This window comes from Phyllostomus discolor, chromosome 6 (genome assembly GCF_004126475.2).
Source record: "Phyllostomus discolor isolate MPI-MPIP mPhyDis1 chromosome 6, mPhyDis1.pri.v3, whole genome shotgun sequence".
Lineage (NCBI taxonomy): Eukaryota > Metazoa > Chordata > Mammalia > Chiroptera > Phyllostomidae > Phyllostomus > Phyllostomus discolor.
In genome coordinates, this window is record NC_040908.2 from 165,157,042 (window position 1) to 165,182,535 (window position 25,494).

At 58.7% G+C, this 25,494-nt stretch overlaps 1 protein-coding gene across 19 annotated transcripts in view; it reads right to left on the minus strand.

Annotated features, from left to right (window-relative positions):
• The window catches only part of NRXN2 (neurexin 2), a 103,824-nt gene that overhangs the window by 57,468 nt on the left and 20,862 nt on the right, over positions 1-25,494 (minus strand). For 10 of the 19 annotated variants that reach the window (XM_036029693.1, XM_036029685.1, XM_036029683.1 and 7 more), the window contains 5 exons: positions 25,066-25,083; positions 20,177-20,206; positions 17,823-17,894; positions 13,100-13,401; positions 5,332-5,355 (listed from right to left, as the gene is read on the minus strand). In XM_036029693.1, coding sequence (XP_035885586.1) covers positions 5,332-5,355; positions 13,100-13,401; positions 17,823-17,894; positions 20,177-20,206; positions 25,066-25,083 — 446 coding nt within the window. The remainder of the gene's footprint in view (positions 1-5,331; positions 5,356-13,099; positions 13,402-17,822; positions 17,895-20,176; positions 20,207-25,065; positions 25,084-25,494) is intronic. The other 9 variants (XM_036029692.1, XM_036029691.1, XM_036029682.1 and 6 more) reach the window with 3 other exon arrangements.

Consider the following 25,494-nt stretch of genomic DNA (forward strand, 5'->3'; position numbering starts at 1 on the left):
CTGACTGGAGGAGGAGGGGTGCCCTCCTCAACTGCCCTGCAGGCTAGGGGCCAATCTGACCTGGCCCCACAGCGTCATGCAAACCACTGCCACGCGGTGCCCCCTAGTAGAACAGGGTTGCCTTAATTGCCCTCCTGTCTGCCCCCCAAATTCACAACTACGTTGTCAGAGCAGCCCTGGCCCAGGGGGTGGAGGAGAGGGGAGCGGGAGGTGGGGAGCATCAGGAGATGCACAGGGGAAGGGGGTCAGCCTGGGTGGGGGGAGTAGAGAAAGTGGGGGACGGCACTGGGTGGACAGGAAGCCGAGGGCAGGGGAATGGAGGGAGGTCTCTGGGGGAAGGCAAGAGGGAGATGACAGATTAGTAGACCCAACTGTTCCCTCAGACAAATCAAAGTCCAGACACAAAAATGGCGGGTTCGTTAGTAAAAGCAGGAAACAGGGAAACAATTCCCCTGTCCCCCTCCACCCTGGGGGTTCGTGATGCCCCTGCCCCCCAACCCCCCCGCGCAGCTTCTGGAAGGGGTAGGGCCGGCGGGGGAGGAGGGCGGGGGGGCCATGCAACACAGAACAGCCACTGCATCAAGGGCACGTGCGGGTTAGAGGGCCAGGGTGGGGGCCGGCCCGGCAGGGGAGGCGAGAGAACACAGCCACGGGTGAGAAGGCACTCGGACCAGGGGGGTAGGAAGAGCAGAGATGGAGGCAGAAGAGCTGTGGGGGTGCGGGAAGGAGAAGCTTCCTTCCAGCGGAGGAGGGGAGAGGGGCCCTCACTGGGACAGGTATCTACGGCCTGAGGAAAAAGGGGAAGGAAATCAGACTCAGACCGTCCCCACCAGAGGGTGACCCATGCGCTCATTCCCACGGCCCACTCACCACTGATCATGGACCCCAGACACACCTGCTCACACACCAGCACATCCCACTGAAGGCAGTGCGGGGGGCGGGGGGGAGCGGTCCTCGATGGGCTCATTTCCAACAGCACCCTTTTCATCACCAGGACCATTGCTCGGTCCCCAAAACACAGCAGAGACTCTGCACCCTGCCCACAGCAGTCCGCTCAGCCAGTCCACTCCACACAGACACTCCCCGAGCCTGAGTGGGGACCGAGTAGGCCAGGAGGAAGAAGTCACAGCTCTGCCCGGGCAGAGCCGTGCCCAGCCAGGCAGGAGAGCGGGAGCACAGCAGATGCAGGAGCCCAGCGGCCAGAGGCCCGCGGCCCAGCCCCAGCTCCACGCCCCAGGAGCGGCGAGGGTGGCTGGAGGTACTGGAAGGGGCGGCCTACCACCTGGGCGGGCTCTCAACCCTCCCCACAGGCCTCACCTCTCTTCTGCTCTGCTTGCCTCCCTACTTAGGCAGCGTGGTGGGGCAAGAAACCAGGCCCTGGCCACAAACATGCCCCAGGCAGAAAGGGAGGAAGAGCAGACCCCCTCTGGCATCACCCGGAGCCCTGCTTAGCTCCCTGCTGTGATCACAGTCACGGGCCTCCTCGGAAGGGGCTGGTTTGAGGGAGAATAAGATGGAGTGAGGGCAAGTGCTTCGAACTTGTGGGTGGGCTGCATGGGCTTTGGGGACTCATGAAGCCCCTCGACACTGTAGGCAAAACTGCATCAACGGGCATTTCGTTCCCCTGTGAGGGGCCGTTTCTGTGTCGTCAGATCCTCACCGGGTTCCACGGGCCAAACCTGGTTAACTTAGAACTGAGTGGGGTGGGAGTGGACAGTGAAGGCCAGGGGGTTGGGGGGATCTGAGGGAGGCGTGCAGCCCCGCTGCGTGCTGACGTCTAGCCTCATGTGTGGAGTGGGGGAGGAACGAAGGAGAGAAGCCGGCTGGAAAGACACGCCGGGAAGGTGACTGGGCCAGCGGGCACAGCCCAACAGTCAGCCCTGGCGTCCAGGTCTGGTCAAGTTTGGGAACAGAAACTTGGGGTCAGAAATCCTGAGTCCTTCAGCCTTTCCTGTTTTCCAGAACAACCCCAGGTCACCTCTCTGACTGTCGTCTGCACAAGGGGTTGAATTCCTGTCACCCCCCTTCTCCCAGGCTGACGAGGAGGGTCACACTGAGATAGCTGAAAGGAGCTCAGGGAAACCTTCCACACCTGGTCTTGTGACCCCGGGCTTCCTCTGGGCCCCAGTGCCCCCATCTGTTAGCCGGGAAAGATCTCCGCCTGCCACCTGCAATCTAGACTTTCACCAAGTTTACGTGATGTTCAAAACGTGAGAGCTGTTTAGGGGAACCAAAGCCCCAGCGTGTACACAAAGGACTATTACTAGTTTTACAAGAACACCTCCATCCGCCTGACCATGCCTAGCCCAAACCTTGGCCTCTTTGGTCTGTATCCACCCTCTCTCCAAGGGAGAAAAGAGTTAGTAAAAAATAAGCACTAGCCCTGGCTGGCATAGCTCAGTAGATTGAGTGCCGGCTGCGATCCAAAGCATCGCAGGTTCAATTCCCAGTCAGGGCACATGCCTGGGTTGCAGGCCATGGCCCCCAGCAAATGCACATTGATGTCTCTCTCTCTCTCTCTCTCTCTCTCTCTCTCTCTCTATCCCTCCCTTCTCTCTAAAAATAAATAAATAAAATCTTTTTAAAAAGCACTAAACTGGTTGGAACCCCGCTGCGGAAGGCCTGGGAATCAGAGCAGGCTGAGCTCTGGGTCTTGTGGCGCCCTGTTCTCTGACTTAGGTGCTGGCCTGCAGGGCTGACCCCTGTGACGTTTGTCTGAGGATCTATGACTCTACTCAGGCCAGCCCGAGGCAGCCGGCTCCGATCGTCAACGGTGATGCTCACGCTGGAAAGCGTGGACTTCAGAGACGGAGCGTTCAGCAGCAACTGCCCTGGCCAGGGAGGAACCCAGACAGGGTTCTTTGCTTCTTAACCAGCTTACTTACCCAAGTCACCCGATCACTGCTCCCCCCACCCCCACGCCCAATTCCTGAAGCACTCTGGGGTTTCCTGGAGTTATTTTAGGACTAATTCCTAAGAAGAGACGGGAATAGGGTCTCCAGTGGGGCCAGCGACACTGTATTCTCCAGGGTTTGCTGTGGGAAGGGAGCCGTGTCTTTATAGAACATCCCTGCCCTGGAAACACTGAGATAATCAGTTAGCATTTTATAAAGCTCAATAAAATTAGCATTCCCTTTACAGAGTACACGTGCTTTCCCTTCCATTACCCTCCCTGACCTTCACATTGACCCCATGAAGTAGGCAGTGCAGGTGCATCATCAGCCCGTTTGGTAACTGGGCTGTAGCCCCAGGTCACAGGGGCGAGACTAGCAGGAAGGTCTGCAGGGCCCTAGTTCTCGGAGGGTGCTTGGGGTACACTGCATGGGCTTATCTTGCCTCCCCCTTCTGTCCCCAGAGTCTCAGTGAAGCTCTGTAAAGAGAAGTCCCTTGGTGGCCTGGCCAGAGGTGTGGGCAGCAGCTACATCCTAGAAGCCATCCTCTTGCCCCCTCTGGACAACAGAGACTGGAAGGGTGGGGCTGGGGCCCCCCCCCCAATGGCTCCATCTGAACATGGGGACAACTGGGAGTGCCCAGAGAAGATCTTGGATGGGGGACAGCTAGGATGGCGACAGCCGTGGGCACTGGCTCGGGGACAAGGCAGAGGACAGGGTTATCATGAGTCTGTGGGTGCAGGGAAGCGCAGACCTGCAAAGCGTCAGGATAGGCCAGGCGTGGCCTCAGAGGCAGAGCCTCCCGGGGAAGTGGGAGAGCCACTCAGACTGGGAGCCTATCTGTCACGCTTCCGTCCTCGCCAGCCAGGCAGCCACATGGGCCTGGCAGGCTGGGAAGGCTAGGCAGCTGCCCCAAGCAGCGTGGGCCCCGTGGGAGCAGACACGTCCATCTGCAGGGTCCCCAGCCTGGTGCTCAATCACTCTGCATTATTAATAGGCGATGACTAACCGCCTGCTGCGGCAGAGCCAGGGCCGGGCAGGCATGAGGGAATCCCAGGGGATGGCGCGCAGCAGGGCCTGCAGGCGCACTCCCAGGCGAGGCGAGGTGAGGTGAGGCGCGGAGCAAAGGGCCAGCCTCGGCTCCCTCCTGCTCCTGCCCCCACAACCACCTCCACGCAGAGGCCTCCCCAGGCACACACACACACACACACACACACACACACACACACGGTCGCAGAGCCTCCAGCTCATGCCGGCCAGCAGTTACATGTGTGGCGTCACCAGCAGAGTCTCACAAACACACGGTGCAGTCGCCCACTAACACCCCCTAAGTGTCACACCAACATTTACACACACTTGCACCCACACGCCAACACACACCAGCTGCATTTACACAGACACCCACACCAACACTCACAGGGACTGAGCCCAACCCAAACAGAGGAGCTTGGGGACAACTGCCCCAACTCCACCCCTGCTGGGCCTCCTCTCCCCCCTCAAGAGGGAAGGAAACCGACCCCGGTCAGAGGCCATGCTGGACAGGCAGGGGACGGAGAGGGGGGGAGAGATGGAGGGGAAGGGAGACAGTGTGAAACACAGTGTTAGTCAGAGCAGCAGAGCCGTGGGGGGAGCTGGACGCTGTCCCTGGTGGGGGGGAAAGACCATTCGTGCCATGCAAAATGTGCGGGAAGATGGGACCAGGAACCCTCAGGTTGAGCAGTGAGGGTAGGGGTGTCACCTCTTCTCTGGCAGCCAGCAGGGGGCAGCCCCCAAACTGGTGTGAACTGGTGATTTGAAAGAGCTGTCTGGGCGGGTCCCGGGCTGCTGGGCATCTCCCAGAGTGGTTTCTGCCCCCACTGGGGGCCCCACCCAGCTGGCTGCCACTGGAGGTCTCACCCCCAGCCCCTCCCCCAACTTAAGGGGCCTGTCCAGGAGCCGACAGTGAGCAGAGCATGTCATGGGATGGTGTTTTCCATGGATTTTCAGGAGACCAAGAAAGAAACTAAACCAAAGAGAAAAAAACGAGGGAAAGGGGGGGGGAAATTAACAAAACAAAGCAATAGAAATAAGCAGCCTGGCATCGGGACTGGTCTAACCAGAGCCGATGACCTTGGGGCCTGCCCCCAGGTCCCTCTGGCCAGGAATCCAAATTCAGGGGTCAGGGGTTTAGAGCAGGGACAGGCCAAATTCCTCGATTTTCATTTGTCTTTTGGATTTGAGTTTGGGCCAAAAAAAAAGAAAGAAAAGGGAAAGAGGAAAACTAAAGGAGAAGCAAAACTCTAAAGATTGTCCAGGACGCCAAAAAGGAAGAGCAAAACAACCAAAAACCAAACAGGGAAAGGAAACAAAAGAGGGAGAATCGAACAGTTAAAAAAACCCACGGCAAACCAAACGGTAAGACAATTAGAGTGATATCTACCAGATAATGCAGTTTGTTTACCATAGCGTGTCCAATCCCTGCGTGCTTCACCGGAGATGGGGGAGGGGTGGGGGGTCAAAAAAAAAACACAACAACAACAAAGACAACAACAAAAGAACAGAACGAAAGAAAAGAAAAATAAAATGACCAACTGTGAAACTCAAGGGAGGAGGAAAAATATATAGCCATATATATTTGGTTGTTTGTTCAGCCCCTCCCCCCTTAGGTTCAGCTGAAGTATTTTGTTTAAGGAAAATTAAACCCCGATGGGAAGGAGAAATAAAACACACACACACGAATTAAACCCGTTCTTCGCCCCGCCCCTCTCCAAGCCCTCCCGTGGGTTCCTCTTCCCCGCTCCCCTCCCGGAGGAAGAGCCTGCTGCAGAGAAGGGGAACAGGTAAAGACCTTGGTTAGTAGAGAAGAAAACAAAAGAACTGGACCGAGAAAGCAAAGACTTAAAGATGGTCGACATTCCGCAGATGAGACAGGAAGGTTAGTTCAGTCTTTCACTCATCCCTTGCCCCCGCCTGGCCCTGCCCACCCCTCGGCCCCCTGGGTTATAAGCGTGTTAGTAACACACACAGAGTCGGCAACGGGGTTTTCCAACAGAGGAGGAGAGGGGGAAGGCAGGGGGTTAAGAAGCAGACCCAGTTATGCAGGATTAGTAAACCCTATCGGCTGAAATGTTAGGGGGTCGAGGGGAAGAAGGGAGGAGAGCACGGGTATGAGAAAGGGTTAGGGTTATCACTTGGGTAGGACAAGGGAGTTTACTGGCTGACTGGTCAACCAGATGGCTTTACAGAGAACTGGCTAAAGGGCAAGTGGGTGCTGGCCAACTGGCTGACCAATGGCCATGTGGAGTTAATGGGTTAACTGTTTGGTGATGGCCAGCTGGCTGTCAGGCTGAGTTGAAGAGTGGCCAGACGACCCCCCTAGGGAATCACAGGAGGGGCTAGAATGAGGGGACATTTTATTTGGGGACAAAGGGAAGGGATTCCCAAGGAGCATAGGATGGGGTACAGGTGTCTGCTCTTCCTGGGGGTGGAGGACAGGCAAATAGAACCGAGGGGGGAGGGGCAGCTCCTCTCCCTCTCTCTCTCTTTTTTATCTGTCTTCCTTCCTTGAGAAAGGAAGAGAGTGAGTTGTCACTGGAATGAAGAGAAGCGAACCTTGCCCTCTGCAGGCTGGCAGAGGGCTCCCTCTCAAACCGTTTGTAATCACCCCCAACTCTCCTCCCTCTCCTCCCTCCCTCCCTCCCTCCCCTCCCCTACCCAAAGCTGACTCCTCCTTCCTGCCTAACATGACGTTTCAGAGCCCACATTTCCCAGAACGTCCCCCAGGTTCTTCAGCCACCGCACCCCCATTCTCTTATGCTCCTCCAGGCAGCTGTCCCTCCCAAAATTAAGTACCCACCACCACCACCCCTGCAAGTCTCTGGAACTGGTAAGGCTTTCCCAGGAGCCTATCTTCCCCCCACGCACACCCACGGACCCCCAAGCCTCCGCCCCCCACAGGCAGCACCAGAAACTCACCCCCCCCACACCATAAGCAGAAGCAGAGGCCTGCATACCCCTAAAATCCTTGACTCCTCCCTAAGCTATAAGCCAGCTTCTTCTACCCCCAAGTTCATTTTCTCTTCTCACGGCCAAAGACAGCAGCAACAACCACCCTCAGTCTGCCCCTGGTCTTTGGGGGAGTGATGCCAAAGGGACGGAGGCAGCTGCACTGAGACTGCCGGCGGTGGAAGGGCGCCGTTGCCCAATACGGAGCTGCACACCCAAGAGCGACGGTGAGCAGAAAAGGGATTCCAGGGACGGCTCCATTAGTGAGAGACTTATTATAACCGGTGGGCATGGGGCTAATTCAGGAACACAATTAATAAGGGCCTCATATAATTAAAAATAACAGAATTCAATATTTAGCAGCTAGGAGTGCAGAATAACCAATATTAATTCCTAGCGACGCGGAAGCAGTTTACATAGCAGGAGGGCGGGCGTCTCACTGCGGGGGCAGCGGCTGGGACAAGGGGACAACGGGTGACTTGAGCACTAATACTATCAGTGAGCGGGGCCGTCGTGAAAGGAAGAGGCCACCCAGCCAGGACAAGGAACAGCGGGCTTCAGGGCAGCCACACCGGCCGCGCCCAAACAGGTAAGAGCTGCCCGGTACCGCTGCGCGAGTCGAACAAGGTAGGAGAAGGGCATTGGAGGGGGAACGCAACTACTACTGTTTGTAAATTAGAGCTCGTGGTGGAAACTAAAATTAAGGGAAAAAAAACACTTTTCAACTTTCGTGCACAACTTCCATTTTAACAAATAGAAGAGTGAACTCAGAAACAACATTAAGAGGGAAGAGATGGGAGTTCAAAGCCTGGGCCTTCCACTAAGGTGTCCAGAGATACAGGTTGGAGTAGGTGACAGGGGGCCCCCATGGATCTAGGGAGCAGGGGTCCAGAACCCAGTCTATGGGGATTGTGCCAGAGGGGGCAATTATGGTCAAATGTTGGTGGGGGGCTCCTGCTGAAACCCATTCCCGGCGGCCCGTGACATGGCGACCGTGCCTTCTCGAATGACGGGATCTGGAGAGCTGAACTTCAGACTGACGGACGAGCAGCGAAGAGCGTCCTCCACTCACAGAGACAGCTCAGGAGCCCCAGCACGGCAGTGCTGGGCGCGGGAGCAGGGCATTGAGTCACGGAGGGGAGACGTCACTCGTTACTTCAAGTGCTGACTCCCCTGGGCCCCTGAAGGGCCCTTGGGCCAAACTAGATGCCGTCTCCACCTTGAACTCTGGGTGTAGCCCCGGCCCCTCAAGACAGCCTAGAGGGAGATCACACACACACACGTGCCACACACACGTGCGCGAAAGCAGTCTCTGTGGAGCTTGGGCAGGAGGTGCTCAGGACAAAGGAAAGAGGCGCCCACGTGACTCGGAGATAAGAGAGGTGCATTCTCCGAGAGACAAGCAGAACATTCCAATGGTTTCGAGATCTGAGAACATCCAAGAACGGCAGAATCACAAGACGAACTACAGCCGCCGTGGCGGTCCGTACCAGTGACAACCACCAGGCCCCCACCCCCCCGCCCCCGGGGAGGCAGCGAATGGAGTGCCTGCGGAGCCAGGCCGACTTCCCGTTCCGCCACTCCCTAACTGGACACCTCTGGGCGAGTCCTGTAACTCGCTGAGTCTCGGCTTCCTCACTGGTACCAGGGGACTACCTGCCACTTCACGGGATTTACAAACATTAGTGAGACGCAAAAGGGAAACGAGACCCTTGAAGGGAAGGCCTGGGAGAGGAGAGAAGGGGCAGTGCCCCCAAGGAGGGCTGTAGAAGAGGGGCACGGCCCCTTGGAAACTCAGAGGAGGGGGCGGGAGAGGCTCTGGCCTGGCTCTGTAAAGCGAACAGGAGTCTTCCGGAGGGCAAGGGGTCGTTCAGTGCTCGCATGAAACGGATCTGCGGGATCCCCATGTCCAAAACCCACCAGCTGGCTTCAAGAAAGAGCCCAACTGAACCAGAAAAAAAAAAGCCACTGGAAAAACAACTAAAAACAGTCAGTAGCGGCTGGCGTTGAGCTCTTAAGGAGCTCACCACCTAGAAGGAGAGACAGGAAATGAACACAAACACGGAGCACTCGGACGGAAGGGGAGGACAGCGCTGGACTGCAGCGAAGAACAAAGGCTGGTTGCGGGTGGGAGGGTCGCGGAAGGCTCAGTGAGGAAGGTGGCATCTGGGCTAGGCCTGGAGGACTGGACAAACCCCCAGTAACGGGAACGGCCAAGAGCCCCGCAGTGCTCAGAGGGGCCGGCACCGCGCTGCACCGAGTCACTTCGGTCAGCAAAGGCACACTTCACCCATGACGAGCTACATGCAGAGAGGTTACCTAACTTACCTCAAGCCTCTCGAATGAGTAGCAGAGCTGAGATTCGAACCCAGCCTGCCAGACTCAAACCCCAGCTCTCGGCAGAAAGGAGGAGAACGGTGGTGTCGGTGGGAGAACCGTGGGAACAAAGGGAGAGCTAGGGAAGCTGGCGTCGATGGAGTACCCAGAGAAGCACAGTTAGATCCTATGGCAGGGCCTGTGAGCCGCCAGAGAAGACTGGTCAGAAGGTGGAGGAGGGAGCCCCAAATGCCCAGAGGACCCCATTTGGTGGGGGGCGGCTGCCTCCTTGGGACCAGGGGAGCTCCTGCAAATCTCCACACTGAGAAGCCGGGCAGGAGGAAGTACATGGAATACTTCCGTAGCCGGCCTGTCTTCCAAATTTGGTGCTGGCTGGTGATGAAACAAACGGGTTTGCACTCGGCTCGCATGGTGGTGGGAGGCGTACTGGGTATGGGAGGAGAGTGGACCCGGGCTTAAAATAGACCCCGGGGAATCCGCAAAGGTAACCATTCCTGCAAAGCTCCCCCAAGGACGCCTCTGGCCACAGTGGCCTCAGGCGGAGTTCGAGGGCAGCAGAAGGGCGAGAGCGAGGTGCTGTCCCGGTGAGGCCTCCTCCGGTCCCAGCGGCTGCGTTCTAAGAGCCTCTCCGTGGTTACAGGGACAATCCCCTGGTTCGGAGGAAAGGGGGGGAATTCTGCCTCCTTCCAGTCTTTGGAGCTGGCCTCTCGACCCAGAGCCAAGGGGAGAGGAGACCCCCTCAGTGCTCGTTCTGGGGCAGGCCCCCCCCACTCTGGCCTTTCTAATCACTTGGGGAAAACAATGTGGAACCCAGTGTTCTCAGACCCTGCCATCTACCCCGTAAGGGAGACAGATGTCACTTCTTACACTACCTCCCATCCTTGCTCCTGCCCCCAGAACCCGGGGAGACAGAATGCTGGTTTCAAACCACCCACCCCCAGCCCAGCGTCACCCCTCCGATCACAGAAGGGTTTTCCCAACCCAGGGACACTATCTGGACACTGTACAGGCTTTTTGGGCAGGGTTTCTACCCCTCAGCACTACTGACATCTGTAGTATGTCACTATGTCACTCTTTGTCACTCTTTGCTGTGGGGCTGTCCTGTGCATTGTGGGGTGTTTAGCAGCACCTGGCCTCTACCAGTAGAACCCTCTCCTGAGCTGTGACAACCTAAAACGTCTCCGGACATTGCCACATGTCTCCTGGGGAGGGAGGGGCACGCCACCCTCAATGGAGAACCGCTACTTTGGGGACAACAGAGCCCAGTAACTTCTTCTTAGAAGCCCTGAAAGCCCTGGCTGGCATAGCTCAGTGGATTGAGTGCGGGCTGCGAACCAAAGCATCACAGGTTCAATTCCCAGTCAGGGCACATGCCTGGGTTGCAGGCCACAGCCCCCAGCAACCACACGGTGATGTTTCTCTCTCTCTCTCTTTCTCCCTCCCTTCCCTCACTAAAAATAAATAAATAAAATCCTTAAAAAGAAGAAGAAGCCCTGAAAAATAGGCGGCCGCAGGTCCCGGTGAGGACCCAGTGAACCCAGAGCACAGCCCTGAGGCTCGCCTCCGCTGGTGGCGCAGTCACCAAGAAAGGGCCGTGCCTCACCTTACGGATGTGGCCTAGAGTGAAAAAATACCCCCGGAATCCCTTTTAAAAGAGGGCTCCCCATCAAAGTCTCAAGCAGATACCCTCTTGGGCCCCGAAGGCCTGCATTCGGGTCAGCGTGACCCGACTCTGCTCTGCCCTGCCCCACCTGGTGGGACAGGCCGGGCGAGGTCGGCTCCCTCAGGCACCAGCTGGGACCCAGGACTCTGTGAGCCCCAGGGAGAGGCTTCCTCGGCTCACCGTCTACCCTCCACGCTGCTGAGACCGGGCCTCGTCCCCTCTGAGCCTTCCCACCGCCCTCAGCCACTGCCCCTCCCTCCTCTCAGTGTTTCTCTAGTTCCCAGAACATGTGAAGTTCCTGCCACTCAGCTGGCACTCCCATGGCTTTGCTTGGTTCCCTCTTAGCAGGCATCCTGCCTCCTCCAGGGCTGGCAGGGCAGGGACCGTGCCTCTTTCCCCTCCACACCCCACATGGACACATTTGTTGGCCAAGTGACGCACAGACAGGGGCTCTGAGCCTGCAGCATCCTGTTGCCGCAGGCAGTACCAGGTGACAGTGCTGGTCCTGGGGAGGGAAGGCAAGCAAGAAGCACCAAAGGTAACGCCCCCCACACACACAATCTCATGGTAAAACGTGTGCACGTAAAAGGGTGACAAAGGGACGGACGCTCTCAGGTTTGCCCAGGCGGTCGGGGAATGGTGGGACTTGAAGAGAGGCCGTGCACCGCGGAGGAGTGCCCCACCAAGCACGCCGCTCAGAGAGCACGGGGACACTGAGCACAGGTGCCTGGGCAGGGGCCCAGCTGCAGAGGCGGCAGCAGCTGGGAAGGAACAGCAGGCGCGCTCCTCACGGCCGGGAAAGGAACTGCCGGAGGAGCCCCATGAGATCACTGGCGCTGAAGAGAAACAGGTACGGAGAGCAGGTGGTCAGCCGGAATCCTGACCCCTGGTGACAAGCCTTTCTGGGGAGGAGGCGGAGGAAAAGGAGAGAGAGGAGGAGAATGAAGAGGAGAGATGGTGGGAGGTTGGACACCCCACAGCCAGAACCAGAAGCACAGGGACGATAACTAGTAAGAGAAGGGCTGTAAACCAGCAGGGACAGAGCCTCCCGGGGCCGAGATGCTGTGTGCTCCGGGCTGCACTTCCAGTGCCGGGGGTGCAGCCAGGAAGGCTTCCTTGCCATCAGCCACAAGAGAAAGCAGTGGACCCAAGAGAGAAGGGCCGGCAAAAGCCCGGGCACCTGATGAGCAGGGGCAGGAGTCAGCAGGTGGAGGCAGGATGCACAGTGGCCTCTCCTGCTTTCAGAGGAGGGTCTGGCCTGAACCCGGCTTGAGGCGGGAACTTCTCGGGGCTGGAAACACGCTGCGCTGTCAGGCAGAAGCCTGGCCGGAGAGATGGCCTCGCCTGTCATCGCCACCCTGGGCCTTGTGACAGGCAAAGAGACTACTAAGGGGACGGAGCTGATGCCCAGACACAGTGACACCTCCCCGGAGGGTGAGCCTGGGAGCAGGAGCCGAGGGGACAGTGTGAAGAGCCCTGTCCTGCCTGCAGGAGCAGAGCCAGGAGGCTCCTCTGGGCTCCTGCGTGGGCTGGCCTGGGAGCCTGGGGAAGACAGCCATGAATTGCTAAGACGGCCTGGGATCCTTTGCAGGGACTGGAAGGGACTGGAAGGGAACAGAGAAGGGAGTGTGCTGCCCAGAGGAGAGCTGGGCCCCAGCCCCTCTCCATCCGGCTCCCCCTCACCCACCTGCCACACCTCCACCTTGCTCTGACCCGACCCCTGCCTCTGTCGTAGAATGGCCCCACCAGGGGGCAGGCCACACCCTGCTCCCACACATACCCCAGGCTTCCGTTTGTGCCTTTCTGCCCCAGTGTTGGGACACCCACAGCCGCTCCACCAGGCCAGCGTCTTCTCACCCCAAAGCACCCCAGGGCCCACCCATCCAGGCCTGGCTTCACTCCTCCCAGCTCCAGAATCGCCCTTCTGCCAGATCACCTGCTTCCTTAACCCCAGCCCTTGAAACCCCAGGGATTGCCACCAATCTGAGCCCAGCCCTTCCCCATCCCTCAGACTCCTACCCTGGGCAGCTCTTCAGCTGCCTCCCTAGTTCCACTCCCTGGTCCCTGAAGCCTGCTGGCTGCCGCCACACTCCTGGATACCGCGGTCCCAAGTCTCGCTCTTCTCCAGAGCCACTTCTCGACGCCCCGCCCTGACGTCTCGCACCCGCACTGTCGTTCTGCCCCAGACACAGCTGGGCCCTGGCCTCCTTCTTGCCCCCCCTACCTGGCGCAGGTTTCGGGTGACCCGGACGTCGTGCCAGGCGTTGTCGTTGAACTTGCCATTGACAGGCTCCACGAGGGCCTCGAAGGCTCCTGAGCCGAGGTTGATGACCAGCCAGACGGCGCCGGACTTGAGGGACAGGTTGACGTAGTCGGCCGACTTGCCTGTGTGCAGCATCAGCCCGTTGCGCTGCAGGGTGCGGAAGGCCAGGGTGATCTCGTCCGTGCTGCTCTGGATCGGGTTGTGCGACAGGTCGTAGCAGAAGAACTCGTTGCCTTTAAAGGTCGCCACAAACTCCTCCTTGCCTGGACGCCATGGTGTGGGGAGAGGGGAGAAGGCTGAGTGGGAGAGGGTACGCCAGGCCACCCTCTTCCCCTCCCGCAGCCCGGGACCTTAGCAGGTCCCCCGAGGCCCCAACTGCAAGCTTTAGGCCCTCTTGCCTCCCCGGCCTCTCCCCCCTCCTCTCCGGACCCTGCCATCTCTGCTGTCAGAAGTCAACTTCCCCCATGTCCATTTCCAAAGCAGGAGACTGCTAAGTAGCTCTCACGCTGACAGCTGACAATTAAGCTGCCACCGGGCCAGGCAAAGCAGCCATTCTCACTGTCTCCTCCCCCACTGGCCTTCCATCAGCCACTCCCCCTAACGAAGGGGTGTGGAAGAGACGCAGGAGGCTCCACCTGACTTCTCCCTGCGAGAGCCTACTCTATGGCCAGGGCACCAAGGTGCCCTGAGTGCAGCCCACCTCCCTCCGCTGCCTCTTCTCAGTGAGGACCATTCTCAGCCCAGGGACAGTTTCAGGCCTCACCGGCAGGAGGTAACTAATAGGCATGCGGTGCAGCAGTGAGCAGATGAGAGGAATACAGAAACGGTGGGGAGGGGGAGGACACAGGGGAAGGCAATGCAGGTGACGGGGATGTGTGCCAGGTAGCAGCAGGCCACTGGGGGGGGGGGCTCACACGGAGGCTCTCATGCCAGCTATCACCCCCACCCCCACTTCCTACTCCAGCCTCAGAGGACAGCAGAGATGGGCCCTTAGGCAGACAGCCACTGAGGGGCCCAGAGAATGGGTGTGAGACCCAGTGTGCAGGTGAGTGGCCACGGGTGAAAGGGCAAGGGCAGGCCTGGTTCGCATGCACGCACGTGTGCACGTGTATGCACAGGGCTCCTTCCACAGGCACTTTTTTTACAACATTTTATTTATTTACTTTTAGAGAGAGGAGAAGAGAGAAAGAAAGGGAGAAAAATATCAATATGCAAGAGTTATGTGATCAGTTGTCTCTTGCACACCCCCAACTAGGGATCTGGCCGGCAACCCAGGCATGTGCCTTGACTGGGAATCAAACCAGCGACCTTTCCTTTTGAAGACCAGCGCTCAATCCACTCAGCTTCACCAGCCAGGGCCCACAGGCACTTTTTAAGCAGAAGCAAAAATGACTAGGAGAGCCTTAGGGGCACTTAGCATTCTGTAAGTGGGTGACAGGCGAGAGGTCAACGACTCGGAGGAGGGAAGCTGGGGCTTCACAAGCCAGAGCCCACGAAGAGGGAAGAGAACAGGGCGAGGAGAACAGAGAACCACAGCGACTGCTCCTCCTCCCCAGCAAACGGCTCGTCCTGCCCACCTCACAGGAACGAGAGTGCTGACAAGGGCCTGTATGGAGTGCAGGAGTGGAGTATAGGCCCCGGGTCTGGCAGGAGCAAGGCACAATGTGGGGGCAGGGACACGGGTGGCCCTCGTAAGGCACCTGCCGGGCCGGGCCACAGCAGCGGGTGCGTGCCGCGCGTGGGATCGGACTCTCTGGGTGTACTCTCTGCCGATGCCCCTCCCCTGCACACACAGCCCTGCTTCTCCCCGTCCGGGCAGGCTGCCCGTAGACTCGGTCCTCGCTGCCTCCGGATGCCAAAGCACCAGCTGCTGCCCCAGAGCCTGGCACCACACTTACTGCAGCTGGCAAGGCCCAGCTTCCTGAGGCCACAGGGCGGCGAGGCTGGTGAGGACACAGGCAACGTGGGGACAGTCAAAACCCTGCTCTGCCTACCTCAGGGCTCCGGTGGGGAGGGCCAGAGACAATAAAGGGGAAGGGTCAAGCCGAGACAAGAAGGGGAAGGTGTGGAGGGAGGGAGATGGGCCATGGGGACAGAAAGGAAACGGTGAGGGAGCAAGAGGTGACACAGTGAAGCAATCTGGATAAAGATAAGGAGCAAACTGGGAGGGGACAGGCAACAGGGATGGGAAGAGGGCCAGCAAGGAAAGGGGGACCTCGACCTCTAAGCACTGGAAGCCAGGGCTTTGTCAGGATTTTACTGCTTCCATAGCAACCGGGCCTGCTGCCGGGACACTGGCAGGGGAAGGAGAGGCAGGCTCAAGGACCAGAAAGGGGATCCTGTTTGACCTTGGGTTTGCCACACGTACTAGTCTCTCCCGGAAGCCAGGCCTTCCCTCCCACTCCTTCACCTTCACTGCAGTCAGGGGAAATACCATCAAAGGGAGTGTCAATCAGGGAGAAAGGCAAGAATAAGGCAACCACGTGAAAAAGTGATTGGGACAGAACAAAAGAGGCCAGTGAAAAGGAGAGAGGCGGGGCAGGGGCTGGACCACGGCTGCCCACGAGGCAAAGCGGGGAAACGAGGTCGGCTGGCCTCCCTTCCTCCAGGCTCTGCCTCGGGTCTCCCAGGCGAGGAGGCAAAGCCACTCTGCAGCCTGAGTGCACCGTGTTCTCTAGTGCCCTGTGCAGCCGGAGACCCTGGAAGGCCCAGAGAGGAGAGAGGCTTGACGCAGCCAGAGGAAGCCTGAGAGAATTTCAGGAGACGGAAGAGAAAACCCGAGGGTGGTGGGAAGCACAGAGAGACTCTGAGTAGGGAGGAGGGACGCAGGACCTCGAGGGATGTGGGGGCGACTCTTTCAGGGTAAGGATGTGGAGGCTGCCCAAGCACAAACCAGACCTGGGAGGAGCAGACCTGAAGCACCAGGGGGCGCTCTCCCCCATCTCACGGCCCAGACCATCCTGAAACTACAGCCCCAGCAGAGCCTGAACAATCACAGCTCCTAACAGCCCGTGGTTCAGGAAGGGGCGTAGTGGCTGATGCGTGTGTTCTCCCAGGTCAGGGAGAGGGGGGACCCCCAAGTGTCTCAGTCAAGCCGAATGTGTCTAGAGGCCAGTCGTGTGGTCCTGGCTTTCTGAGAGCTGTGAGGGCAGAGCAGCTGCCTCGTCTCCGGGCCCAGCCCAGAGCCCTCCTCCCCTCCTCCGGGAAGGTCTCCAGCCCCCTCGCCCCTCCCCGCTCTCCAGCACTACAGCTGTCTGTTCTGCTCATTTGGCTCTCACCGCCGAGTAACATCTTGTACTGCTCCCCTGAGAGGAAGTGCGATGTGAGAGAGACCTGGGCACCAACACTGGCTCTTCCACCAGCTCCGTGACCTTGGCCAGGAGGCAGCATCTCCCAGCCCCAGCTTTCTGCCTGGACAAAGGAGCTAATCATCGGCCTACCTCGCAGGTCGCTCTGGGCCTTAGAGGGAGAACAGACGGGTGTGACTTCCTAAGCTGTGGACCATCCCACGCATAAACGACTCTTGTGCTGCTGTGTAAGTTTCTGTGTGTATGCGCTGCCTCTCTCTAGATCAATGAATACATTAACTCCTCTGGACAGTCTCCGCTTTTCATATACTTTGCATGTACCACGCGTTATTGTACTTATTTGTTAGAATGTCAATGAGCCCCTTGAGAACAAAGACCAGTTGCCCATTGAAAATCGCTTTGCTGAGCACGTGCCTCCTCCTGTGCCAGGAGCGGTGTAAGGCAGGGGGGCACACGAATGAAGAGGCCCGAGGGCTGTCCGCAGGGAGCTCAGTCCAGTGAGGGGGGTAGACAGGTAAAGTGACAGTTACAACACAGTGGGACAAGCGACTGATGGGTGTGTAGACAGGGGGAACACCTGAGCGTGTCTGGGGTCGCCTGGGGAGTTGAGGGGCTCCTTCCAGGGTGGACGGTCTGGCTGCTTTTTAAAGAGTCAGCTGAAAGAGACACCAGATCGCTGGGGAAGACAGCAGGGACGGCGGAGATCCAGGCTGACGGAACAGCGTGTTCTGAACAAACGCAGACGGGACTCCATAGCCCCAGTGCTTGGCACCCACCGGTGTTCCTTGAAGGGTTGCGAAAGTACCCTGACCACTTCTTAGGAAAGAGGATCTCTTAAGAGAGCAGCCTCCGTGCTGAAAGTCTACAGCCCTGAGACAGGCTCAAAGGCCCTGCGCTGGTCTTGCGGGGCGGGGGGCGGGGGGGCTTTGGCAGGCGTCAGTTCCCTCCTCTGCAAACCCAGGGCAACGTGCCCCTCCACGGAGGGTTGTGGAGGTTCAGTGAGGTGATGCATGCGGTCCACACGTATTATAAATGGCACATCTGCCACCCGGATTCTGATGATTAAGTGGGGGCGGGGGGTTCCCCCACTGCCTGGTCATTCCGCCAGAGAAACATACTTTCTAGCAATGAGTCTAAACAACCACCACAAAAAGACATGTGTATTCTAGACAGAGGTCACCAGGACAACTGAGCTTTAGGAAAGAAGTGGAGGCGTGTGGCCCTTCACACCAGGGTGGGTACAGGGGGTGCAGGCCTGCCAGCCCCTGTGGGCCTCGGAGAGGGTACCCCTCTGTTGACTAACCGCCCCCATGGGAAGTGCAGTCTGCTTGCAGGGGGTGAGGGCTGGGCTCCCTGGGGACTGTGGCGTCACTGACCTTTCGTCGGCTGGTGCACATCACCGGCTGCTCCTCTCCCGGCCCCCCCCTCGGAGAACAGTAAGGACCCTACTGGAGAAGCAGAATTGGGGAGTCAGGCACGGGGGCTACCCAGCCAGTCCCACCCCAGCCTTGAGGTGATGGAGGGGTCTTTCCAGGGCAAAGGTCCTCTTGCTTGGAGGGCAGGTTTGGGGCCAGGGGAGCTACTCTGGGGACTCACTTGCTTTGGGGACTATGGGGAAAGAGCCTGTTGACAAACCAAGGATTCCATTGGCCCCAGAAATCCCATCAGACCCATGACCACCAACTTCTGCCCTTTGCCCAGGCCTGATCGGACCGGGGCAGAGACCGCACTGCTGGCTCGGGAATCCCTTCCGCCTGTGCACACAGTACAGCCCCCACGGTGGGGAGGTTGGGGGCGGGGCCTGAGCTCCCACTTCCTGTTCCTGTCTCATCCTGCTTCCTACTCTGTATCTTTTGCCATGCTGGGTCAGAGTTCACACTCTTCAACTCTTCAGAAGTCTGACACAGGCACCCTTCCTCCAAAACTCCCCAATTCACGCACCACACTCCCCTCTTCTGATCTTTGACTGTCCTCGGTGCAAACCTGGCTCTGCACCTGCACCTGGTTCATGTACCACAGGGAGTGCATTTGACGTCAACTTTGTCCACATCTCTGCCAGTCAGACTACGGGGCGTCGCAGGGGCGGGGCCTCGGTTTCTGCTCGTACCCTGTCCCTCCACTGTGCCTTCAGAGGGCTGTGCACGCCAAGGGAGGTCCTGACTGGCTGGGTCTCATGTCTCAGAGAAGCCCTCTCTCAGGGGTGACTCCTTGCTCTGTGCCACCCGGCTTGGCTGCCCCGGGCTCCTCTCCGAAGGCCCCACAGGCATGTATGCCTGGGTTCCAGGTCAGCTTAAGCTCTTCAGCCACCCACCCATGCCGGTGATTTTGTGTGCTTAGCACCCAGTTCCCAGGCACCCACACCTTTTGCCAGACCCCATGAGGTGGCTTCAGGATGAGGGGAACTCAAAAATGGAGTTTAAAAAGTCCCTGCACAGGCCCTTACTCCCACCCAATCTCAAATCCCCAGAACTAAAGCTAGAGTGACGCCTGGACTGTGGAGCGTTCAAGGGTAGGGGGTCCTTGTGGTCCTCAACTATGACAAAGGTGAGCCATAGCCAGGACCCCCAGAACCAGGCACTGACGGGCAAGAAGGATGTAAGTGAACCAACCAGGCCCTGACTCCCCACTTGGGGCTTCCTCTTCCCCCACATTTCTTCTCCATAATTTCACATCCCTGCAAGAATCACGGGCCCCTCCTCCCCAGACCTAAGCCCATCCCCAAATTCCAGATCTTAGTCTCTCCCCACAGCCCAGCCACCCTGTTGGCCTCTGCTGCCTACAGGCTGAGGACCCCGCCTCCTCCCAGCGGAAGATGAGCCCCAAGAGAGGACTGCTCTGGACAGGGGAGCAGTGCCTACGGGTCTAGAAGGTCAAATGCACAAGCTCAAGAGAATCGATGGTGGGGATCCCTGGGGGGGGGGGGTCGTAGCTGGCAGGGACCACAGTCAGGACTCCCCGGGCTCTGTCTCCAGTTCCTGAACACCAGGGCTCTCTGAAGCGGTAGGGGCTTGGTGGCGGCTAAAACTAGAGCAGTGCCCATGGTGCCACCAATCAGAGTCCGTGTAATCACCAGCAAGTCACTTCATCTCCCCAGGCCTAAATGTCCTCATCTGTTCAACAGAGTCAAGAGGTGTTCAAAAGCTACAAGGGTGAAGGCGTGCAGTGGGGTAGCTGTGGAGAGGGGGGTCCCATGCCAGCATTCCCCTGCATTTCCCGCTTACTGCATTGTGGATACAGGGGGTCCCCCCACAGCAGCTGGGCACGGGGAGGGAGGCTGCCTAAAGTCCCCTTTCTCCAGCCCGCGCTTTTCTCTTTTTATTTGGGTTCATAGAGAAGAAAGAATGATCAGAATGAGTGGAAGAAAATAAAATACCACCATGAGAAATCAAAAGAGCAAGATACACTACCAGGAAAACGCAAAAAGGTGGCTGGAGACAACGGCAGGAGTTCAAACATCTCTTGATGTCAGAAACCAAGGTGAGATGAGGGCGGATGGAGTGAGGCGGGGAGGCGGGGAGAGGGGAGAGCACAGGCACGACCCGACCCCCACCCCCACCCCAGCAGCCCCCCCAAAAATAAAGACATGGCAGAGGAAGGGGTTGGGAAGGGAAGGAAGGAGGTGGGACAGATGGAGGAGGGGAAAGAGGAACAAGGAGAGGAACAGAAAATCCAGGCGCAGGTTGGGGGCAATCCAGTCCAATCCAAAGCAAACCAGAACTTCAGACCATACCTTCGCTGTTTAACGTCAGGTGAGCCGGACCTTGGAAAGGGGAAGGAGAGAAAGAAAGAAAGGAAAAACAAAAAAAGAAAAGGAGAAGAAGAAAGAAAGAAAAGGGGAAAGAAACAAAGAAAACACGAGTCATCAAAATCAGCCAGAGAGAGGGGAGAAAAAAGCTTTTGCTGCCACAATTTAAAAACCCTTTTTAACTTGTGACAGACATCGGGGAAAAGCCCCCAGCCCAGCAGCTGAGGAAGGGGCCCGATGCCGAAACAGAGGGTGCAGGGCATGAGGGGGGGAGAGAGAGAGAGAGAGAAGGGGGCGCCAGAGAGGGGGAGGGGGACAAGCAGAACCAGAGGAGGAATGGGGCAGGGAGTCACTGCAGGGGGGAGGGGACGTTTTGGTTTCTTTTTTTCCTTCTTGCCGGAAAAAAAAAAAAGGAAAAGGAGGAGAAGCATGAGGCTGGGAGTGCTGCTTTTTCCTTTTTCTTTTTTTCTTTTTTTTTTTCTTCCGGGAGACGGAGAGAAAAAAAAACGGTCAACGAGAAAAAACGATTCAGATGGAGGAGAAAATAAAACACGACACAAAAATCAAAGCCACCTGGAGAAAGAGAGAGTGTCCCGTTAGCGTGGAATTGAGCGGGCAAGGGGGACCTCCAACCCCGCCCCCCCACACCCCATCCCTGTCACCCCTATGACTCTGGCAGAGGAGGGGAAGGGGGAGCAGGAGGGGCCTGGGCCTAGAAGGGTCCCCCGCCAAAGTGAGCCTCGGAGCGCATCTGTCCAGTGCCAGTCCTCCCAGCTGCCCCTCCCACAGCCCCTGTGTGGACAGTAGGTGCCCTGCACGCCCGGGTTCTATAAGGAAATGGGTTCAGGAGCACGGAGTGAGGTGGGGTAAGGCACAGTTTGGGTAGACACTGGAGCAAGGACGGGGGACACGCCAGGACTAGGAGCCTGCAGCCAGTGCTCTCGGACAGCAGTGGGGAAAGAGGACAGCCCAGGCCCACGGCAGGAGGCCCGGGTCTGTGAGAGGTCCAACACCCTGCTCATCAGCTGTTCTGTGGACCCCCTTTCTCTGGCCAGGCTGTCTCTGAGGTGACCCAAAAGCTGGATTTGGAAAATGGAAGAAAGAAACCCCATATCCAACACTGTGAGCAAGAGCAGCTGGGATTGTTTTCAGGGTTACCGTGGCGCCTTAAAAGAGCCTGGTCAGCCCTGACCCAGGGCACCCCTCAGCCTTAAGGTAAGAGTCTCTGGTCCCCTGGACCAGGTCCCCAGTCCCCAGAAGGTACCAATCAAGGAAAGCTCTCTCCAGAGAGGCTGGCAGCGTGAGGCTGGGCCCCACGGCTGGGCTGAGACCCCAGGACCTGAGATGACCAGCCAGCCCCACTGAGCCTCAAGCCTGCCAGTCCCCTCACCCTTCACCCACGGTGTCTGGCCAAGAGACTGGGACAGGGAGAGGCCCGCAGTCAGCACCACGTCACCCTTGGAACCCATCCCAGCTGCTGTGGCAATGGGATGCGGGCCCTGGGGGTGAGAAGCAGGGCCAGGGCAGGGGTTTCAGGGGCAAAGGGCCCCGGGTGTCTCAGAGATGAAGCTGAGGGCCAGTGAGCCTGCGTTCAGGAGGAAGGCAGCGAGGAGGCCAGGAAGGCGTGGCCAGGGGCCAAGGCCTGGATGCTGTGGAAGATGGGGGCAGGTGGTTCATGGTGCCCCCTTCTCTCGCGGGCACATCGGTTTCTCCCCACCTCTGGGTCTGAGGCCAGTTGGGGCTGGGGACCACGGCTGCTGAGGGCTACCTCAGGACAGAACAGCTCTCGGGAAGACACGGGTTTTATCTACAAAACAGGGGGGGCCCAAGCATCTGGACTGAGTCTTTTGTCTTGCTCTGAATGACCCCCACCAAATCTTTCAAGAACTACCTGCATCCACTTCCAAACCCCTAAATCTGGAACCTAGACCAAAGCCCTGACCCCTCATCTGGCAAAAACAGACTGGCTCATAAGCTCCCACCTTTGGAAACCCAGGCCCGGGAGCTGGTGCCCTGTGGACCCGCCCTCTGCTCCCTGCAAGCATGTGCTATTGGGGGCGGGGTGGGGGGGGTGAGCAGCCTCTCTCCCCTTGCAGACCCTTCCACTGCCCAGCTCCTAGCCAGCCTCATTAGCATGCGGAGCTCTCCCTCTGTCACCACGGCAACCAGCTGCTCAGCTCCCTCAGGCGTGACAGCACCAGCCATCTTGGTGAAGGGGAGGCCAGTTCCCTGCCCTGTCTCCCACGTCTCAGCCAAGCCTGGCCCTAGGGTGCTCTCCCCACCTAGCCATGCCTTCCCACCTGGCCCTGAAGCCTCTCCTCCCTCCCCATGCCCGGCTCCCACCCGGTAGGCCCCTCCTCATGTCCACCTGTGGCATCAGCCCCTCCTCCCACCACAGGAGAAGAGCTGGCAGTGACGAAGGATGGCACTACCAAGGGTCCTTTCTTAGGGCACTTTATCTGGCTGCTTCTGTGTCTTCTTTCTGCTACAAGAGGCTGGGGAAAAAGGAGGTGGGGCAGCCAGGATCCCCCAAAAGGAGATGCTCAGCAGGGGGCTAAGGAGCAGGATGTCTGGGCTCCTGGGAGGAAGCCAGGCCTGAGACACAGCGTCAGGGCGCAAGAAGAGAGGGTGAAGCACGGAGGACTCAGAGATCCGAAGGGGGGACTGTGCAGCCCGGAGCACAGTGACACAGAGGAGGCCCCACCCCCCGCCCCGCCTGAAACCACCACCTGCTAAACCCACTCTCGCTCTCACCCCCTTCCTCTCCTACCAAACTCCCAAGAGGACCAGCACCGAAAGAAGGAAGCCAGTTATAGGGGACAAGGTTGAGAGACACGCAAGCAGACATGTCACAGAGACACACAGAAGCATCACACCACTAGGTTTGCACACACACATGCACTCACACTCACACAGCCGCAGACACACACCCCTGCACAGCCACTGACGTGCAGGCACACTCAAGGCCCCAGCCAAGCCAGCAGACCACTGCACCGCCCCCAAGAAATGGCTGGGTGACGTCACAGGCCTCATTCCCCACTCGTCCCCAAAGCCCAGCCCCCTCCCTGTCCCTGCTGATCCTATTCGCTTGGACAGGAACTGCTCCCTTTTCCCTCCCCTCCCAGCTCCAGCCTCCAGCCCCAGCAGCCCCCCAACCCACTCCTCCTGGCCGGGATGTCTTGCCCTTCCCGGTGCAATCCTCTCTGCCCCTCCCCCCGTGAGCGTCCTCCCTGTTCCCACCACTGTTTGCCCCTCTCCTTCCTCCTGAATATCTGCCCCTCCTCCGTCCCCCAAGCCCCTCTCCTCTACCCTTGTCTCCCTTCTCCCTGCCTCCCTTCCTCTCTCCCTTTGTTCCGGAGCAGACATGACATCAAGAGCAGCGAAAAGTCACATCAGCACTAAATCTTATCTCCAGCCCTCAGAAGGCGGCATCCACCCAGACACGCAGACTCTCGCGCGCGCGCAGAGGTAAACACTGACACACGGAGACGCAGACACAGGCGGGGCAGGTGCAGACACAGAGGCAGACACTCCTGCAGAGGCACAGAGATGGGGTCACACCGCGGGAGACACGGTGAGGGAGGCGCACGCTCCTCCACGGACACGCAGACACACGTGTATACAGAAGTGCACAAAGACACACAACAGCAGCAGAGCTGTGTGCACACATGTGCGCACAGATACACACACACACACACACACACACACGGGTGCCTGCATACTAGGACCAGGGGGCCTGAGGACATCCACAGAAAAGAGACATCAATCAGAGAGACCAAACCGTGGACGCCACTAGGAAAAATGGACTCTAGCCCCATGCTCAGGGCGAGAGCCCTCCCTCCTTTCTTTCCCAGGACTCCTGCTCCCCCCTGCTGCGCCCAGGGCAGGACCCAGGGCCGGGGGAGCTCCCGCTCCTACTGCTTCTCCAGGAAGAGAACGTGGGCAGGTCTGGTGCCTGGGGTCCCATCTCCTGCCCACCTTGCTGCCTGCCTTCTCTGTGGTGGCCATGGGAGCTCGCCGGCAGCCCAGCCTCCAAGTCCAATCACCAGACTCGGTCTTCCCTCTCCCTGACCTAGCCCACCCCAGAAGAAGAAAAGAAACAGAGAACCAAACCGAGGGGGAAGGTTCAGAGAACGACAGGAATCCAAAAGGCCTGGGGAAGGACAGAAACAAGAGACAAAGACAGAGGTCCGGGGACAGAGCCCTGGAGAAAACCCCGAGAGAGAGAAGAAAGGCAAAAGAACGAGAAGACAGGGAAAGAATGGACAGAGAGAGGCATGTGCCCCACCCTTGCCCTTGGCCTGGGCTGCAGGAGAAGCAGACCACCAACCCACAGGACAGGGGGCAGGGGCTTGCTGCAAGTACCAGTCAGAGCAGAGGAGCTGCCACCTCCCCACACTCGCGGACCAGGGACAGGGCCCAGCCCGTCAGCCCTTTCCGAGCCCCGGCGAGCATTCTGCCCCAGCGCTGCTGCCAGCCCCCCAGCTTCCATCGGGTCAGCACGGCTTTTCTGAGCTCCCTCTGCTGGGCTGGGCAACACAGACTCTCATCGCTTGCTCTGGGCACTCTAGAACCCCCCAGCCCCACCCTCCACTCACAATGCCTGTCCCCTCCCTGAGGAAGAAAAAGAAAGGCCAGTTGGCAGACCGGCACTGAAGACGGTCAAGGGCCTGCCCTCTGCCTGGCAGCTCTCCCCGCAAACCAGTCAAGAGGGGGGAAGGCCAGAAGAGGGGCCAAGGCCGCCAAGGGGACACCCAGACATCCTTCCCTGGGTGTGGGCAGGGGAGGGAGCCCTCAGGTGGCCAGCGATACCCCCCACATAGGATCCCACAGCAACTGATTGGCCACTTCTGTGACCAAAAGGTATCACTCACCTTCCATGGGGTGCTCCTCTACAGGCCAGTGGTGTTCAGCAGGGGGCGAAGCAGAGTGAGAGAGAGGGAGGGAGAGAGGGTGGGGGGAGGGGGAGAGAGAGAGGGAGAGAGGCTGTTAGCAAGGATACTACAGACAGGGCTCCAGGGAGAGTGAGCCGTTCAAGGTCTCCAAGCCCACCCAGGCCCCGACACAGGCCACCCAACCAGGAAGGCTCTGCTGGGGACGGGACAGAGACGGAGACCGAGGTGTTTTTGAGCCTGTGCCTCACACACAGCGTCACGCAGCCCAAGAGGACCCAGGCCTCGTGTTGCATTTCAGGAAACTGAGGCCCGGGCAGGGAAGTGGCAACTCGAGGTCACGTGGAGACTTGGAGGCAGAGCCGGGAGCCGCAGTCAAGCGTCCCGGCCCCTCCCCTGCATCCCAGTGCC